At 48.7% G+C, this 18,856-nt stretch overlaps 1 protein-coding gene across 1 annotated transcript in view; it reads left to right on the top strand.

The window, feature by feature from the left end:
* The window catches only part of PRODH (proline dehydrogenase 1), a 41,653-nt gene extending 23,431 nt beyond the window's left edge, over positions 1 to 18,222 (top strand). Inside the window, exons 7-14 of the mRNA XM_075898222.2 lie at positions 573 to 652; positions 1,065 to 1,146; positions 10,627 to 10,719; positions 11,098 to 11,244; positions 11,513 to 11,688; positions 11,771 to 11,869; positions 13,010 to 13,098; positions 14,504 to 18,222. Coding sequence (XP_075754337.2) covers positions 573 to 652; positions 1,065 to 1,146; positions 10,627 to 10,719; positions 11,098 to 11,244; positions 11,513 to 11,688; positions 11,771 to 11,869; positions 13,010 to 13,098; positions 14,504 to 14,694 — 957 coding nt within the window. The 3' untranslated portion in view covers positions 14,695 to 18,222. The remainder of the gene's footprint in view (positions 1 to 572; positions 653 to 1,064; positions 1,147 to 10,626; positions 10,720 to 11,097; positions 11,245 to 11,512; positions 11,689 to 11,770; positions 11,870 to 13,009; positions 13,099 to 14,503) is intronic.
* The last annotated feature ends 634 nt before the right edge of the window (positions 18,223 to 18,856 follow it).

The raw sequence follows: 18,856 nt of genomic DNA, 5'->3' as shown, positions 1-18,856 counted from the left end.
GGTGGGTGAGGTTCTGTGGCCTGCGCTGTGCAGGCGGCCAGACTAGATGAAAGTCAGTCAGGGAGGAGCACTGTTCTGGTTCCAGGACCGGTGGCCAAAAGTGTGATGCTGCAGCCCTTATAACCTGTGTCCTTTCTCCCCTGTCTCCCCTTTGGGCTTGTTTCTGTGCATTTACCCCAGTCCTTCCCCTGGGCTGCTCTAGGATCCCCATCCCTCTTCATAGGTCTGGTGCACTGTAAATCTCCTGTGATCGATTGTTGCCTCTTCCAAGCAGGGCAGTGGGAGGAGCCCTCCTTTGTTGCTCGTACCGTTGACGTCTGTTCTAGTTGCTGGTGCACATGCTTGCGTAGCTCTTGCAGCCATGAAGCGAGTACTCCCTTCTCTGCTGAGAGCTTCTCAGCAGCAGTGGAGACTCCTCTGGGAAGTGCTAGGTGGTGGTTAGGTACTGTTAATTCCACAGGTGCTATTGACTCTGCAGGGGCTGTGCACCTCTCAGCCACCTGGCTGTGTGTCCTGCCCTGGAGCAAAGCAGGTAGCAGCAGGGACTCTGACCAGCTCCTTTCTCATTTCAGGAGACCCTAGCAAGCCTTGGGATTGCAACCAAAGCAGAAAGCCAGCACTGGTTCACAGGCGAGAACCTGGGCGTGTCTGGGTGAGCTCCCTTTGGAGGGTCAGACTGGCTGGAGTTGGGAGAGATGTGGGTGCCATGGAAAGGATCACAAGGAGGCATCCCAAAGACTTGGGGAGACTAGGGAGAAGGGTTGTGGCAGAGAGCTTCCCAAATCCTAGAGCAGTTTTTGGGGCAGGGGTCCTAGGAGAGACAGGCTTTCATACCTGGCTGCTGTAGAAAGTTTTTCATGGGTAAGTAGCTGCAGACTCTGCTTCTTTGGCTGAACGCCCCCTCTCCTCCTTCTGGTCAAATCGAGCAGCACAAGGCTCTGGGCCATTACTCTAAATGGACTAATGAAGCTGCTGCCAGCGTACCCCTTGGGGAGCCTGCTGGGGTTGGAGGCAGTCTACAGCTTGCGTAGAGCTGTCACTAATGTGATTCTCATTGACGGTAGCACCGTGGACCTGCTGGACTGGAACAGCCTGATTGACAGCCGAACAAAGCTCTCCAAACTGTTGCTCATCCCAAACATGAAGGTGAGTGCGTGCCGCTTTGGGCCAGGGAGAGGCCCTGCAGAAACTCTCCTGAGCAGTAGAGCTCCTTCCAGGTAATGGCCTGGGACACTGGAGCTGGAGAGCTCCCTTGGTGCTGTGCTGGGAAGGGGGCATCATGCATCAGGCCCCTGATGTCTTAGCTAGTCAGTTCTAAAACCCCCCAAACAATGGGGTTCAGCCACTGTCACATGGGACAAAATGCAGGACAATGTAGCACTTTAAAGACTAACAAGATGGTTTATTAGATGATGAGCTTTCGTGGGCCAGACCCACTTCCTCAGATTTGATCTGTGGAAGTGGGTCTGGCCCACGAAAGCTCATCATCTAATAAACCATCTTGTTAGTCTTTAAAGTGCTACATAGTCTGGGGTAGCTGAAGCAAAATGCAGGACAAACACGGCTACATTTCTATCACTGTCACATGGGAGGAACTTCTGTTGGTCTAATCCCTTAATTTGCATCCCATTGCTTCTACTTACATCAGTGGTCCAGCCTTAAGCACAAAGATCACTTTTTGAATTTAGTGCAATCCAAGATCTATCTCAAACCCCAATACACTTGCCCTGCTTCCTTCTTGCTCCTTCTCTGAGGGCCCTCCCTGCTCACTCCATCCTTCTTCCCTCCCCCATTCTCCCTTCCTTTCACCGGGCAGAGGGTTGGGATCTTGAGCTAAGGGATTTGGAATACGTCAGGAGCTCTGAGCTGGGCTGGGGAGTTGGGGTGCAAGAAGGGGTTCATGGTGCAGGCTTTGGGAGGGAGTTTAGGTTCAGGGGGCTCAGGGCTGGGGTGGGGCTTGGGTTCATGACTGGGGCATGGGTTTGGAGCTGCTTCAGCTGGGCACTGCTGACCGCAGGAGGCTCCTGGGTGGTGGTGCAATGGGGCTAAGGCAGGCTTGCCCTGGCCTTGCACCACTCCCAAAAGCAGCCACTAAATTCCCACCATCCCAAATCCTGTTGTGCCTCCCCTCCTCTATTCTGTGGAGATAGAATACAAGGTGGAAGAGGGGGCACCCTGACATCAGCACCCCCATCCCTGCTCTGTACCTGCACCACAAGTAGGAGGCTTCTGGGCAGGGCGGGAGGGAGCGCCAAGGCAAAAGGCAGGAGATACACAGCGGTGGTGGGAGGGGCAGCTGAAGTGCAGGCACTTGGAAGCCTCTTGGCCAACCAGTCAGGATCACCTGTCGGGCTCCCAAGATCTACCTGTAGATCCCGATCGACTGGCTGGTGGCCACTGACTTACACCATGCACCATAAAGAATTCTCTCCCCTTGGGGTCTGGGATCTGTAGTCTCCAGCCCCAGGTTATCCTGTCTTTCTGCACCATCACAAAAGGGAGGGCTGAGCAGTTTTCCTTATTGGATCCCTCCACGTATTTGACTGTAAGGACCTGGGTTCCTGACCTTTCCATGGTGGTCAGTGTCACTAGCTGGGGAAACGCAGACGGCCTGACGGGAAGAGAAATCAGACCTGTCATTTAAGCATCACTTCAAGTTGGAGATTGCAAACTGGATATGAAAGAGAAGCCATTGGGAAGGACAAGCTGAATGCAGAAGGACTGAGCCATTCAGAAGACAAAGTGAATTGTTGCCTGATCTATTGATTAGATTAATTTGTTTTTCCCCAGTTACCACATTAGAATTTGTTAGCTTCCAGTCCCTGGTTTAGGCCCAGTACTATCAGTTCCTGCTTTAGGAACCTCAGTTGCAACACTTCAAGAGACTATAAATACAGTCTCAGAGGGGTAGCCGTGTTAGTTCGTAACCTTAAAAACGAGTAGTCCTGTGGCACTTTAGAGACTTACAAAAGCTCATGATTCTATATATTTTTGTGGGTAAAACCCACCACAGATGGTGAGTTTTCTGAAGATTTACCAGGCATTGTTTAGGTCCTTAACTCAGTTTTGCTTTTTATAAAATAAAAGAAGCATGGACATTTTCATTGTAAATCATTGTTCTTGGGTGGGACTGGAGATGAGGGGTTCAGTTTGCAGGCTTGCCTTGGGGAGAGGACTACCCCAGCCCCCTGTCACAGAGCAGCTCGGGGCCAGGTGAGAAGCACCTCTCAATGGCACTGCAGAGGAAGGGGTGCATGAACCCCAGCTGGGATAGGTCCACATTCATCTACCATCTGCGTTCCCCAGTCAGAGGGAGGAAGGTGCCACTTCCCCTCACTCCCTGAAGAATGGGAACAACCAGCAATATTCATGTGTGAATCAGGGTGAGGAGCTTCAGCTCTCCCATCCTTCCTAAGAGACACATAGAAGGTGGGAGGCGTGGGGCTGGAGCAGTTCCTGGTGAGCCCTCAGCCATCCTCTTTCACTTATCAAACAGAATCACTAGGTATGGTTTTGAGAAGCAATCCCATTCCACGCACATCCCATTGTCTTGGCACAACCAAACCCTGACCTTGCTTTACATTATGATAAGAGGAAGCTGAATACTGAATTTGGTGGTCCTAGCTCTTACCGTATAGGAGTTCTTGAACAAATAGACAAACTTTCTCGTTTGTATAGTTGATACAGTTTGCAGAGCCACAAGCCCTCTAGCCCTGTGAGGCCACGAGAGAATACAGGAGCTGAGCATCCATAGACTCCCACCATCCTTTGCAAAACAGCCTCAAGTGTTAGTCGTCTTACTCCACGTGGTCCTCACCCCATGATGACATCCTGGCATCTCTCAATCCGTAAAAGCTGAGGTACAACTTGTGTTATGCCAACACCACTATGCCAGTGCATATTCAGGAATGGTGTTGGCCCCCTCTCCTTCTTTTCTGGTCCTCCCCATTCTAATGTTGTGCCCTTCTCACAGAGGCTATTAATCCTTTTATCTCAAGCTTGTTAGTATAGTCAGATAGTTCCCCTGACAGTCTTGTGATCAGACATCTACTGATGTCCATGACTAAATGTATCCCAGCCTGGTCTCATGGTACAGATTGTACCTCTAAAAAACAACATTCTCTGGTCTGGCAACATCTGTGGTCCTGCAAATTGCTGGACCAGATTGCCCGGGAGCCTAGGGAGGAAGGAACAGGGGAAAAACAGGGTCTTCACTCAGCTGCAGGCAATACAGGACTTTGGGCTGATGTCCCCTGGCAGCCTCCAGAAATGCTGGGCTAGAGCCCTGCAGCACCCTTCAACAGCAAGAGTCTGGGGCCAGAGTCCTTGGGCAGCCTGTGGTAGGGTGATGGCCTGGCCATTCTGGGGGGGCCTAGGGTGACTTCAGAAATTTCTGAACTGGCCCCTGGTCAAAAATTATTGCCCAACCCTGGTCTAGAAGATACCATCAGAGATGCTTAGTTTTGCAGTTCTCTAACTGGATTGTGTCTCCAGAGAGCCTGCTTGTTAACAGCAAAAATATTTTGAAATACATAAATACTATATAGAGGTGAGAAATATTAGATCTCAACCCTATTGTCCTTCTGCAGATTTGTGTAGGGTATCAAATCCTTCTCTCTAAAAGTGCGAAATTTCAATCAGTTCAATAAATAGAAGATTGTTGGGGATGGAATAGTAGAGGGACAGGGGAAGAAGTCTAGAGATCAATGTGAGAAGGGAAGGACAGGCAGTAGAAACAAAAGTGAAACTAAGTAGCATATTCCAGAAGTCTCAAAGCCTTCCTGAAGGTATCCTTCATTGATTTGAGATCTACTGTACCATTCTCTCACTAGAAGGGAAAACCTATAATGGCAGCTGGCCTTAAGAGGCCCAGTTTTGGAATATTTTAATGAAGCTCCTCTACCTGTGGTTAAGACAGGCATGCATGCAAAATGCAAACAGTTCAACAAAGAAAGGCAAGGCCTGGTGGCCTGAATGAAACAACATCATGAATGAGAAGTGTTCCTTCTCAGGAGAAAGCTGCGTTGAAGATGGTGAAAGGAACATGTCTGAACATGCAGCATGTTCAGGTTGGTAAACTTTTTATTTCATTCTCTTTTTAAGGACTGCCTGCCTTCCTTCTGGACTAGTCTTGACTACTTATGGTTGATTAAAAAATATAATTGTTGCTCTCATTTTTGATACAATTGTGATTAAAAAGAAATAGGTGAAGCAGGCATTTCTTCCTTTTTACAATTTCACCTTTTAATTAGTATTGCTTGTCAATGAATGCAGTGAGTAATAAATTAACAATATGGTAACTAAATAATTTCATTAAACTTATTTTGTTTAGGAGAATCCATCCTCAACATACAGGATTCTGAAGAGTATCCACCTTCAAGATCACCATCATCGTATATCGTTTGAGTTATCTGCCAATGATAGGGTTTCAGTCACATTATGTATGCCACATAGCCACAATCACCTGTAAAACAAAAAACGTATTAAAAAAAAAAACCTACCATAGATGATGTGATAGGAACCAGCTGATTACACAATGAGGTAATTGATTAAAAAATTGCCCCATTTATTTATGCAACAAACTCTCCTTTCTGTGTGATTGACAACCTGCACTTCATTAACATGGTTCAGTCACTAAGACCAAGATGCAGTCCACCCACCAAAGTAGATACCACAAGCAAATTGCTGGATAAAGTTTATGGAAAAAAATGGAGCAGTGTACAAAAAGTCTAGAGTAAAATTGTTAACTTGAGTATTGATGTGTGAAGCATTGTCCACAGTTATCCCATTGTATGTGCTTGTGTGACAACAGAAGGGAATGTCTTCCTTGTAGAAACAATTGATATATCAGGAAATGTACACAACAGCAGAATACTTAGGAAAAAGTAGCAGTGAAAGCTCTGAGAAATTCAGTTGTCTAGTTTCTAGCTTGGTCAGACAATGCTGCCGATGTAACCATGGTGAGAAGAAATTTACGGGAGTCAAGATAGTCCCCAGCTAATAACATAGTTACAGTACTCCCTTGATGCACCTTGTAGCGAAAGACATCAGTGTTTCAGAAATAAAGGCTAATGTTGTTATGGAAGTATTTTGCCATTTCAACCTCTTGGCAGTAGCTGTTCTGGAACAAGTGGGAGGAACCAAGTTAATACTCCCACAAGACGTGCAATGGAACTCAGCAGTGGATAGTTTTGAGCACTATACAAGGAGTGGCCTAATCTCATGACAATTTGTGAACAAAATTGTGAAAAAGATGGCACGTCACAGCCAAAGTTCTCAACATGGGGCTTAAGAGAAAAGCTGACTACCCTGAAGCCTATTTCTGTGGCCTGGGACACAAATGCAGAGAAATAGCTGTTATATTTCTGATGGTGTTAAAATTTGGAAGGAACAGAGTGAAAGCTTAAGAGAAATATGGAATGCTGAAGTTAAAATTACAGGCATTAAAAAAATGAATGGGACAGGCACTAGTTCTAGCTCATTTTCTTGTAGATATTCTCTGTACCACAATCAGACCTTAACTGCTGAAGAAGAGAAGGTGGCTACAATATGGGCATCCAGCAATCATCTCTCCATAATGCCAACTATAATAAACTTCAGAGCAAAGTGTGAACCATTCCAGAAATGTATTTGCTGATGGTGTTTTAAAGTAAAAGCGGCGAGGAGTCCTGTGGCACCTTATAGACTAACTGAAGTGTTGGCGCATAAGCCGTTGTGGGCAAAGACTCACTTCGGCAGATGCATGTGCTGTTTTAAAGTAGTTTCCCAAAGTGGACAATGGCCCTACTTTGAGAGAGCTAATGGGCTGCTCGGGTTTGTTTACTTAATGGCGCTGCAGAGCCTTGTGGCGCCCATTGGCCATGGTTTGCCGTTTGTAGCCAAGGGGGGCCACTGGAAGCAGCAGCTCACGTCACACAGTTTGCTGTGGCTTCTCTTGGCTGCAAACAGCAAATCATGACTAATGGGTCCCACAAGGCTCCATGGCTACTGAGCCAGTAAGTAAACCTGAGCAGCCCGTTAGCAGCAATGCTGCTAAGTCACACCAGTCAACTGGTGGAAGTCACTCAAGCACTAGGGGTGTTAGACATTGGGTAATTGAATAGTTGTGTAACCGTGTGAATTTTTATCAGTTACACGACTATTTGAGTGTCACCAGGGGCAGGGCCAGCAGCTTGTGCCTCCCAGCCCCCACGCTCAGGGAGCCCCCTGCTACTCCGTGCTGCTACCTCTGATATAGAACCAGCAGCACAGGGTGTCAAGTGGGAGCCAGTCTGCAAGGGGAGCCTGTTTAAAAATCAGCTCCCTGTGCAGACCGGTTGCCTGCCACCCCGGCCTGTGCTGCTGCCTCAGATACAGAGGCAGCAGCAGCCCCTGTACGCCTGGGTCTGAGCTCCCCACAGATAGAGGCTGCTCCTGGGATGTGGAAGGGGGTGGGCAATTCTGCCAGGAAGCAGCCTCTGTCTGCAGCAGCCCCTCTCCCCGGGGTGGGGTGGGGGGATGTGTGGTCTGAACTCACCGTAGATGGAGGCTGTTCCACCTCCCATAGAGCAGCCTCTGTCCATGTGATGAGGAGTCCTGTGGCACCTTATAGACTAACTGAAGTGTAGGAGCATGCATCTGACGAAGTGGGTCTTTGCCCACGAAAGCTTATGCTCCTACACTTCAGTTAGTCTATAAGGTGCCACAGGACTCCTCGTCACTTTTGCAGATTCAGACTAACATGGCTACCCCTCTGATACTTGACACCTCTGTCCATGGTGAGCCTTGGCCTGCCACAGACAGAGGCTGGTCCCGTGAAGCAGCTCCTGTCCATGGGAGGTCTGAGCTCCCAACAGCCGGCCTCTGCTGCTGCAGACAGAGGCTGTTTCATGGCAACCTCCCCCACCCTTTGCAGCCCCTCCAGCAGCCTTTGTCCTTGGGGAGCTTGGACCCCCATGGACAGGGTTTGCTGCCAGGGACCAGCCCTTGTCCAGGGCGGGCCCAGGCTCACTGCAGACAGGCTGCAGTGTGGGAAGTGAAGCAGCTTCTGTCTGGGGAGTCGGGCCTGCCTTTACGTCAGTCTCCCTCCGCTGCCTCTAATAGAGGTGGTAGCAGGGGCACAGTGGGAAGGAGGCAGTACAGCAGAGCTGGTGCTGGGGGATCCAGCTTTGAAGCTGGTTTTCTCCCATTCACTACCATCTCCTGCTCTCCCCCGCCATGATGCTTCTGATACAAGGGGGTGGGGTAGGGGGAATGCATGTAGTGGATAAGGTTTACCAGTAGCCTAAGCTTATCGGTTAATCATATAGTTGACAACAGGATGACATCCCTATTAAGCACTTGGATTCAGAGACTGAAGTGATAATCTCACTTTTAACAACAGTATTTGCTTCTGCTGGTGTAGAAAGAATATTTCTTCCTTTAGGCTTTGTCTACACTGCAGGGTTTTTGCAGAAGAGCCGCAAAAGCTTCTTGCACAAAAGTAGGTCGCAAAAGCAATGTGCTTTTGCATACGTGTCCACACTGCATGGACGCTCTTGCACAAAAAAGCTCCGATGGCCATTTGCAGAATGGCCATCAGAGCACCTGTGCTTTTTCTGCTAGGCGCTCTGCACAAGAAACCCTTGAGGAGCATCCACACATGCCTTTTTGTGCAAGACCTGTAGCGCAAAAGTTATTCCTTGTGGGGAGAGGAATAATTCTACCGGCAAAAACCCTCTGTCCTGTCAATTTACTGTTTTGGTCGGGGGGTTGCACAAAAATGCGCTTGAGACATGGGCACTCCACCGGTTTTTGCACAAAAAACATGTAGTATAGACATGGCCTCAGACTAACTCATTCCAAACTGAGAATGCATTTGGGTCCTGAAAAAGCAGGAAAGATTTTCTTGTCCAGATTATGAACAAACAGGAAAATGAAGGTGATGTCTGATTTATCTGAAGAAGCTGATATTTAGGTTTCTTATGTTGAGTTGGTTGACTTAGTCAGTTTAATTTTCATTTTAAAAATTAAACTATTTTAGTTAAACAATTTTAACAAACCTGTTTTTAAAAAACTTGAATGTTTAATTAAATTCAAATTCATATGCTTGTTTTGTTAGTTTGCTGTTGAAAGAAAAAAATCCAGAATTCATTGTTTTAATGAAATAAAGCAGTTTAAATGTCTGCATGGTGATTCTCTTCTTAATACTGAACGGCAAGAAAATCCTCCAAATATGAATGATTACCCTGTTGTATTGGAGATGGTTCACCTTCCAATGACTTTGTAAATATCTGCTTGTTATCTTTGGTAAATGAAATAACCAAACTATCATTAGTTTTACAGCTCTAACAGAAAATGAATCTGAAACTTCTCCAAAATAAATCAGTTTAAAAATGTTCTAAAAATGAAACCTACATCTGTCGCTGAGTTGTGAAGAACATGTATTACACGTTTAGCAAGAATGTAGTTTTATGTAGAAAACCATGATTAAATCAAGGCTTGATCTGAGGAAGTGGGTCTGGCCCACGAAAGCTCATCACCTAATAAACCATCTTGTTAGTCTTTAAAGTGCCACATAATCCTGTTTTTTGTTTCAGCTATATCAGACTAACACGGCTGCATCTCTATCACTATGATTAAATCAAGTCTTCCTGAATAGTGACTTAAATCATGACTTGAATCAACTCTAGTCCTTTCCTATTTCTGTCACGAGGGTGAAAGCCTAAGCTTCACTCTGCTCCACAGCATAAACCCTGGACTTGTGTTACACAGCCGAAGGTGGCTGTAGGCCACCCTAGAGGACTATGGTCCCTCCTTGACAGAACACTTGAGTTTTGGGATCCTATCTGCTCCTGCCAGCCTGACATTCCAGCCTCTTTACTATGACCCCAGGCGGCTGGCACAATCAATAAGCTGCCCTGCATGGCTAGGCTGGAGCAGAGTTCTCTCTCAAGCAGCAACTTGTGGGGCTCCTTCCTGTTTGCCAGGCCCTGCCCTGTACTGGCTGCCATGTTCCCAAGCACCTCACCTTCTACACCTCTTGTGTTACATCTGGGGAGCAGCAGCTCCAGCTCTGAGTCTGACTCAGTATCCCAGAAAAACTCCACCACTTTCAGGGAACACATCTGCTCCTCCGCTTTTTTTCGGGGGGGGAGGCAGAAAAGCAGATGCGCTCTTTTGGAAGCCCTGTCTTCCTCCTCCCACAAGGAAGAAGGACTCTTCCAAAAGAGGAGGATTTTCCGAAATTTGGCCCAGTGTCGAGGGGCCAAATTTCAGAAAAGCCTCTTCTGACAAAACTATCAGGAAGAGGTATGCAAATTGTGGAGCACGTTTTTGTGTACCGTTTTCTGGTAGATCATTGTGTAGACATAACCTGAGACTGCAGAGGCACAGGGTTAGTGAATGGGACTGAACGGCTGTCCCTTTGTCCGGGACCCTGCTTCAGTAGACCCCCTCTGGGCCCTCTACTACACTTTGATGCAGGCATTTTGGCACTTGATGCCTATCTCAGGTGCCTGCACCCTTGTGTGAAAATGGGAAGCATGTGGAGAGCTGCATGGGCTCTCTGGGTTAGCATTTGTCTTGGGTGAGGCTTATGGCCTGTGATGCACAGGCTGTAGCCATAGGGCATGGCTCTGAGATTGTCTGTGGTGCTTCTCCTTTCAGAGTGGCCAGCTGGAGCCTCTGCTCTCGCGCTTCACTGAAGAGGAGGACCTGCAGATGAAGCGGATGCTACAAAGGATGGACATCCTAGCCAAGGTTGGGAGCAGCCCAGCCTGCATGGTCATGAGGGTCTGAGGAAGTTCTCATTCCCTGTTCTCCAACCCAGGGTGAGACAGAGTCGACACTGGCCAAAGGATGCGGCAGGAGGACCTGCGCACCCATGCTCCAGCATGGCCTCAGTGCTAGAAGTCTTTGGGGCAACCATGGAATTGCTTGTCCAGCTCTGTGACCTCTCCCTGTTCAGTACTTTGCTAGGGTCCCTGGGCTCCGGGAAGTGCTCACAGTAATCGCTGGCCTGCAGGTGAGGTAGACTTACCAACTGCCAGACCCCACACAGCAACAGATTTAGCTTCCACCTGGCAGGACTTGGTCACTGCATGTGGCCTAGCCTAAGACGTGTTTGTCCTCTTCCAGAGAGCCCTGGAACTAGAAGTGAGGCTGATGGTGGACGCTGAGCAGACCTACTTCCAGCCAGCCATCAGCCGGCTCACCCTGGAGATGCAGCGCAAGTTCAACACGGAGAAGGCTGTCATATTTAACACCTTCCAGTGCTACTTGAAGGTGAGGGTCTTTGCCCAGTGCCACCTGGAGGCTGGGGATTTAGGGTCCTAGATGCAGCAGTGACAACAGACCTCCAAGCAGTGGTGGCAGGCAATGGGGTGGAGATGTCAGCTGTGGGAGGTCTGCTTGTGAGGGATCCAGTTCGTGTCAGAAGAACCCCATGGGCAGGCGTGGAGCATTGCACCCCTTCTCCCACTGGACAACATGTCTGTGGAGCACGCGACTCTTCTTGGCCACACATGGCCCCTGCTCCGTCTCTCTGCTGCAGGAGGCGTATGACAATGTGACGATAGATGTGGAGCTCTCTCGCCGGGAGGGCTGGCACTTCGGGGCCAAGCTGGTCCGAGGCGCGTACATGGAACAAGAGCGGGTTCGAGCAGCCCAGGTGGGCTATGAGGATCCCATCAATCCTTCATATGAGGCGACCAGTGAGATGTATCACAGGTAGGCGGGCCAGAGCTGTAAGAGTGGGATGAGGAGGTGACGTGCTGTACATGTCTCTGACCACCTGTGATCTGTCTTGCAGGTGCCTGGACTACATCCTTGAGGAACTCAGATATAGCCAGGAAGCCAAAGTGATGGTGGCATCGCACAACGAGGACACAGTGAAGTTCACCCTTCGCAGGTAGAAAAGCTGCTCATGGATGTGGCAGCGGGGCAAGAGCTCTGGGTGCACAGCCTCAAATAGCAGTGGTAGGGCGTGGTTGCAGCAAAGCAGCTGTGTGGGAGCCTAGGCTGGGGATAGCAGGTGCGGCTGCCAGATGGGATTGAGAGGTAGCAGCCAGGGGAGCTGACACTCACCGGGCCCCTGAGCAAGGTGGTGGCTCTGCACTCCCAGAAGGGTCTGGACCTAAGGGCTGAAGGGGGAAGAGCATAGGAGCCAGTCTTCAGCGCTGTCCAGAATGTGCTGCCAGGGGCTCTGGAGCACGCCATACAGCACTCCAGCAGTAATTTATAGGGTAGCGGTTGCAGCTGGGTTTGCCAGGTCCTGGGGCTGTTGCCGCCTTTCCTCCTGTCCCCCTCAGCAGACCTTCTGGCAGCAGAGCTGTGTGGGGTGCTTGCACAGCATCTGGCTGCACTAGTAGCAGTCACTGGCCAAGGCTGTGGAAAGGGGCTAGGAGGAAGAGCACCTGTGCATTGCATGGAGCTGAATAAATGACACCTTTCTGTGCAGTTCAGAGAGTAGCCCCAGAAGCACAATTGAGTTGGATCCCTCAGGTTCCCAGCCAGTAGGAGATCAGACACTTGGCGGAAACAGCTTATGGGAAAGGGATTTTGTTGCTTGCTTCAAAGTGACCTTTCTGGCTTGTGGGTGTAAATGCGCTAGCTCAGCCCACCACTGAATGTCAGAATCTTGCGTTCCATGTCCAGTGTGGGTAGAAAGGCCAGCAGCTGTGGCAGAGCCGCTCAGTACTGTGAACATGTATGAAGATGTGCTGGGCTGTAGGCTGTTCACGGAGCACTGTGTGCTGGGTGGATCCACGAGTGATGGCATGCAATGGTGCCAGGAAAGAGCTGTGCCAAGCACTCTGAGATAATAGGCACGAGTTAAACAAGCTCTGCCATGCTTCTCTTGCAATCTGCTACTGCTGTGCCCTGTGGAAAGTCATTAGTCCAGGCCTATAGGCAATAAACTTTTGGAAAAGGAACAGAATTCCTTGGCCAGATGCTGCTTTGGTGACCCTCCAGTTCATGACAGTCCGTCTAGTGTAATGTTTCCTGCTGGGCATCTCCTGGTGTGACTCGGTGGTTGATTCCTTTACAGAATGGCAGAGCTGGGCATTCATCCCTCTGAGAACAAGGTGTACTTCGGGCAGTTGCTGGGCATGTGCGACCAGATTACCTTCCCTCTCGGTAAGTGCCTGGTGTGTCCCATTGGACAGGGTTCACTGTGCTATCGGCGGTCATGGTGAGAATAGAGCCTTCTTTTCTTTTTTTTTTTTTTAAAAAGCCTCTGGACAAGCTCCCCCTTGTGTGACTGCTACAGATGAAGTCATGGGGTAAAATGTGGTATTGAAGGGTACTTCACATGCTGCACATTCTTCAAACAGGTGGCTCCCATTGCCCAGAAATTGGCCAATGGGATTGTGCTGGGGGTGGGAGCAGCCCGTGGAGCACCACTCCCTCCTCCTCGGACTCACAACTGAGAGAGACACGGCTGTGGCAGCCACTTTTCTGAGTGGTGTGGGAAGGGTGCAGGACATGCAGGCAGCCTGCCAGATGTCACCCACTGCATCCGCAGGCTGGATCTAGTGGCTTGGCAGGCCAGATCCAGCCTCCAGGCCATATTTTGCGCAGTCCTGGTGCAAGGAGACTGGAACTCATTGCTACAGTGTAACATGAAGGCAAAGAACTTAGCCACATGCAAAGAGGAATGGACACTTCTATGGGTAACATATAGCCAGAGGAGTTAAGTTCAGTTTAAAAACTTCCCAAAAAAAGACTTCAATCCTGCTTCTGGGCTGGAGCCTACCAACTACTGAAGGACTCCCCTGGGGGCAGGTGACTATCCCATCACCCCATTGTGAGGGGTCATGCACCTTGTCTGAAGCGGGGTACTGGCCCAAAGCTCTGATGCAGTCTGGCATTACCTGTAGCTGTGCAGGCTGGATTGCAGGAGCTCTGATGCACTTGCTTCTGGGGTCTCCCACTGCTGCTTCCTGTGACATGAGCCGCTTCTCTCCAGCTTCCTCATGCTCAGAGGGACTCCCAGTTCTCTCCACCACACACTTTGCATCAAACTCTTATTTGCCCCTCGGAACTACTGCTGCATGATTCAGACCCATTCGCCATGACTTCATCTTCCTTCAGATCCCTTTATTGGCACCTCCAGAGCACTTCCAAAATTGTCCCCTTTCCCAGCAGCAGCTTGGGCCTGTCTTGCTCTCCATTGCTCCACCTGAGGTGGTCTTTGCACATCCCTGATCGGAGCACAAAAGAGGCCGCAGTCAGCTTAGTGAACGTGGTGGGGTGTGAAAGGATTGAAAAGAGATTGTTAGCTGATTACATAGGTGGCTTTTTCCCATTGGGCTGGGGAAGCACTGCCTTGAGGCAAGGGACGTGAAAACGAGACTGCTTTCTGCAGCCATTAACTTTCCAGAGGTCTCAGAGGAGAACAAGCTGCACTAGATGCAATTCCAAAGTCTGACTCTGGGCAGCCAAATCCTGAGTTGGTGTAAACTGCTGTACCTCAGGAGTCAGAGCAGTGGTGGTGATTTGCCCAGGGTATCCTATAAGTTACCTTGCTTTCTTTCTCCAGGGCAAGCAGGTTATCCTGTCTGCAAGTATGTTCCCTACGGCCCTGTGAATGAGGTGCTGCCCTACCTGGCCAGAAGGGTCCAAGAAAACAGGGGTTTCATGAAGAGAGCCAAGCAGGAACGGAACCTCCTCTGGAAAGAGTTCAAGAGAAGAGCGATCACCGGCAGCCTCTTCTGCTATCCAAGCCACTAAACTGCCCTGCCAATGGGGGGGATATAGAACTTCTGTGAGGCTGCAGCACATGTTCCAGATCAGCAGACCTGGTGGCTCTTAATGGAACTGCTGCTGTTTTCTCAGTTAATCTTTTCCACCAACCTCCGTCCTCCATGCAGAGGCTTTTTCCCTTGACAAAGACATTGTCTTGTGCATTCCTGTCTGACCCACACCAGTAAACCTCCAGTAAACACCTCTGCCTGCATGCCCATGTCACTGCCCCTGCTGTGGTGTTTGTTCAGCACCAGCCTTTTCTTCTGGTTGTCCTAGGATATCATTACTCTTGGGAATTTAATCTGCCTGCAGAATGGCCCCTGGATAAAGGCAGGCTTTGGGGGTGAGCAGTAGGACTCACAATCACATCATTGCAAACCATAGCCACTAGCGTAGGCCTCCAGCTTCCTGGTGCTGGCAGGGTCACACTCCTGGTGGCTGGGAGAACGAATGGCAAGGGCCAGGGATCAAAGGTTGTCATCAGAAAGCAGTTGTAGATGGAAAACCCTTGGCACCCCTGCTCCCTGCAGTGTGGTGAGGAGGGTGAGAGCTGGGAGTTCAGTGTCTTCAGTGTTGGGCCTTGGTATGGGGCATGTCCCGGGTGTAGCTAGGGAAATGGAGGCACAGAACAACTACGAGATCTGTCCAAGGTGACACCAGAAGGAAGTTGAGGCAACAATGGTTCTAAGGCCAGTTACTTCACCACCCCTTTCTCCTGGGCTGGGGATTAAGTGTTGGAGTTGCACTGTGAGGGGCATGACAGGGCCGGTAAATTGTCTGATACACAGACTTGAAGAGCTTGAGCTGGATTTCGCTCAGTCTGGGCCAAGGCTCCCTCCAGCTATTCTGAGGTGGAGCAGTGACAGAGCAGTCCTAGCTCTTTCAGGAAGCTGAACTCCAGGACATGATACCTGCAAAAATACCCCCATGCCTACACCAGGCACGACCTGCGGACCTTGCACTTTGTGCTGGTCACTGGAGCCCAGGGGCCTGCCTAGCTGATGGAATGTGTATGTAGGGGCAAAGTTAGGTGAGCAACAATAGCAGAGAATGCCAGGGGAGTGATGCCTCTCTAAGCTGCTGCTTAACCTACTGGAAGCTGTGAACAGTCTGTGCAGTGGGAGCCAAAACAAATGGCCTTACTCCCCTGGCCTTTGGCTGTGTAGTTTGTACATCAATCTGTGATACTTCCCTTGGCCTGCAACCTAATGAGGAAGAGTGGGGCACTGTCTGCATCACAGGGAGAAGCACCTTTTCCTGGAAAGATTAAATTGGTGGAGGGGAGTGGTTCAAAGAGAGGAGGAGAATGGGCTGTTACCACAGGATTGTGGTTTTTGGGCATGGTCCAGGAGCAGCTGTCTGCACTGCTCAATTTTTTTTTTTTTTTTGGATTTGTAGCTGATTGCGGTGATACAGTGGGTTTGGGGGGGAAAGAGTGTTAAATCTACCAGTGTTCCTGACTCAGTGTCATTGTTTGTTGTGCTGGTGAGTCTGAGCCATAGGGGAGAAGGGGTAGCTCCTCAGTTTGTTCAGGGCAGGCTTAGAGCAGTCCTAGCTGGGACTAGCAGTCACATTTGATGAGTGAGCATTGTTACATACCTCTTAGCAATCCACTCCAAACCTTACTTGTGATCCCCTTCTGCCTTCATGTGCCAAAAAGGGAGTAGCTCAGAGGACAGGGGATAAGATGTAGGCTGTATTCCTTTCTGGGGGACTAGAGTCCTGTACAGCTGAAAGGTGTGTAGCAGGAAGGCACTAAGCATTCAAGCTGCTGTTCTGCATCTTCTTGAACTGGTGTAGCACAAACAATCAGCCGACCCCCTTCAAAATGGGTAGTTATGAGGCCCATTGCCACTGCTTGCACCTGTTCCTGAGGCATACATGATCCCGCAACTGCAGATAGGATGTCTGATCTTCCCTGCTGCAGGCCAGAGAATTCTAAGGTGCATCTGTTTGGAACATGCACAGGAAAATACCTGCAGGCCTCCAGCATGCACTGGCTAGTTGACAAGCTGCCAGGCAGGGTATAAAACAAATTAATGTGGAAACAGTTTCCTAGCTCTTTAGGCTCTTCCCTTTCACGCAAGGGAAGCTTTAAGCAGCTTTATTTCACTAAAAGATCAGATGTTTGCCCAGCTGCCTTTGACAATGCCTAAGGGAAGGGTGAAAGCAGGTCTGGCACTTGATTATCCTGCTGCAGGCTTTGGGTAGCCCTCTCCCTGAAAGATATTCAGATAGTCCTGCTGCAATGTCCAGGAATACCACTTTCAATCATTCCCTCTCACGGTTTCTGCCATTAACTCATCTCTTACGCCTTCCCCCACAGTTCACAAGTCTTCAAGCTAGGTGCATCTTCCCCTCCCCCCCACACCCATAGTAGTTTTCACCCTGAAGATGAGGCCTATTTAAGTCTCTACTACATGGTTTCCCATTGTCAAGGGCTCACCCACAGTGCTGTCTAATGTGGCTGGCTCAGGATGTCTCAGTGTTGTGGCAGTGTGGGTCCCAGGATGTTAGAGACAAGATGGAGGCGATAACACTTTCTTTGGACCAACTTTTATTGGTGGGAGACTAGCATGAAAGCTTATGTCTCGGGGTGTTAGAATGCATCTCATGATCTGTGATAAATCCCTGATGTACCAGCTCCAGGAATCCAATGAATGTGGGACAGTCTTCACTGGTCTTTAAAACAAGAGCCAGTGTCTAGCTATGCTATGTGTGGAGAAAAGCGGAAACTTGGCTTTTAAAAGCTCCCAAAGGTGAATGGACAGACCTGATCTTGCTTTACAAATTGCAGGATTTTGAAGGGCCTGACTTGTAATTCATGATTTGGAACCCTGGGGGTTCACAGTCTATCAGCAGGTGGTATACAAAAGTTTTCTTGTAAAATAATATTTTCCAAAGTGTCCCAACTGTGACCTTTTGAAACACATTCCAGGTGAAAGTACTAGCTGAATTTCACCCAGATTAGGGCATATATTATGTATCCCTCTCCCCAATTAATTTTTTGGAGTACATTTACTATTCATATTCATTTGGCCCTCTAGCAGTGTTCCCTCTAAGCTGTGTGGCAGCACAGATTCACAGGTGATTAATTAGCCCCACACAGTCAGTCTCAGGGCAGCTTAGAGCAGTGTTTCTCAGCCCATGGTAGGAGTACTTAGGGGTACTTGAGAGAAGTCTGGGGCATACATCAACATAACTAGAATTTGGAGGACTGAATTTTTGTTGTAAGTTTTACAGCGCTTTGTTACTTTTGTACTTTTTACACTCAAATTTCATTGCCCACCTGGCTGCGATTAAGTTGTGTAAAGAAATGTTTTATAATGTTAGAAAAAAATTGTCCAAAAACTGTAGGTACTAGGGGTACTATGATATTTTTTAAAAAGGGGGTACTTTATAAAAAAAATGGTTGAGAAATACTGGCTTAGAGGGAACAAGTCTGCAGTGGCTACTGCTATAGCAAACTAGCCACACTCAACCTGCTAAGTAACCACATATGGCTAGTGGCTAGCACAGCAAGTTGGACACCACAGATCTAGATGGTGCTATTCACTTAGTAATCCAGGGTTTAAACATGGTTTAATGTAGCCAAATGCAAAGACCTAAGAATTGGGAACATAGCTTTTCATCCTGTTAGTGTGATCTGTCTCCTGAAAAGCAGAGAGAAATGTTCAGTGAAAACACTAAACGTGCTCTGACTGCAATGTAGGGGATCGGAAGCCTATTGTGACCCTCGCATGTTAAGCAGAGGAACATCAAGCAGGAGTAAGGAAATGAGATTGTCAGTACGTGATGTGAGCAACAGTATTATAAGGTAATAAATCCAGATAATGTTTCCATCAATAATTAATCCACTGCTAATTCTGTGTAAAAATTGTTATAAGCACACTAAGGCTGCACAATGAAATGCTAAAGAGGCAGGAAATGTCTAGGCAGCCTTAATTTCACCCTCTGATGTGAGCACTGTGATTGTTTAACATGATCACATATATTGTTCCTGCAAAATCCCCGCCTGTTCAGTGTACAGGATGGACTGGAAGTTGAGTGAATGAGGCAGCTGAAAGAAATTTATTTTTATCCTCTGGCAGGAGCCCTGCCCTTCCAGTCTGCTGTATGCCTGAGTGAGGCTGAACTTGTCCAATAC

The sequence above is a fragment of the Pelodiscus sinensis genome, chromosome Z (assembly GCF_052426305.1).
Source record: "Pelodiscus sinensis isolate ZL-2025 chromosome Z, ASM5242630v1, whole genome shotgun sequence".
NCBI classification, from domain to species: Eukaryota; Metazoa; Chordata; order Testudines; family Trionychidae; genus Pelodiscus; species Pelodiscus sinensis.
This window is presented reverse-complemented; position numbering and strand designations above follow the sequence as displayed.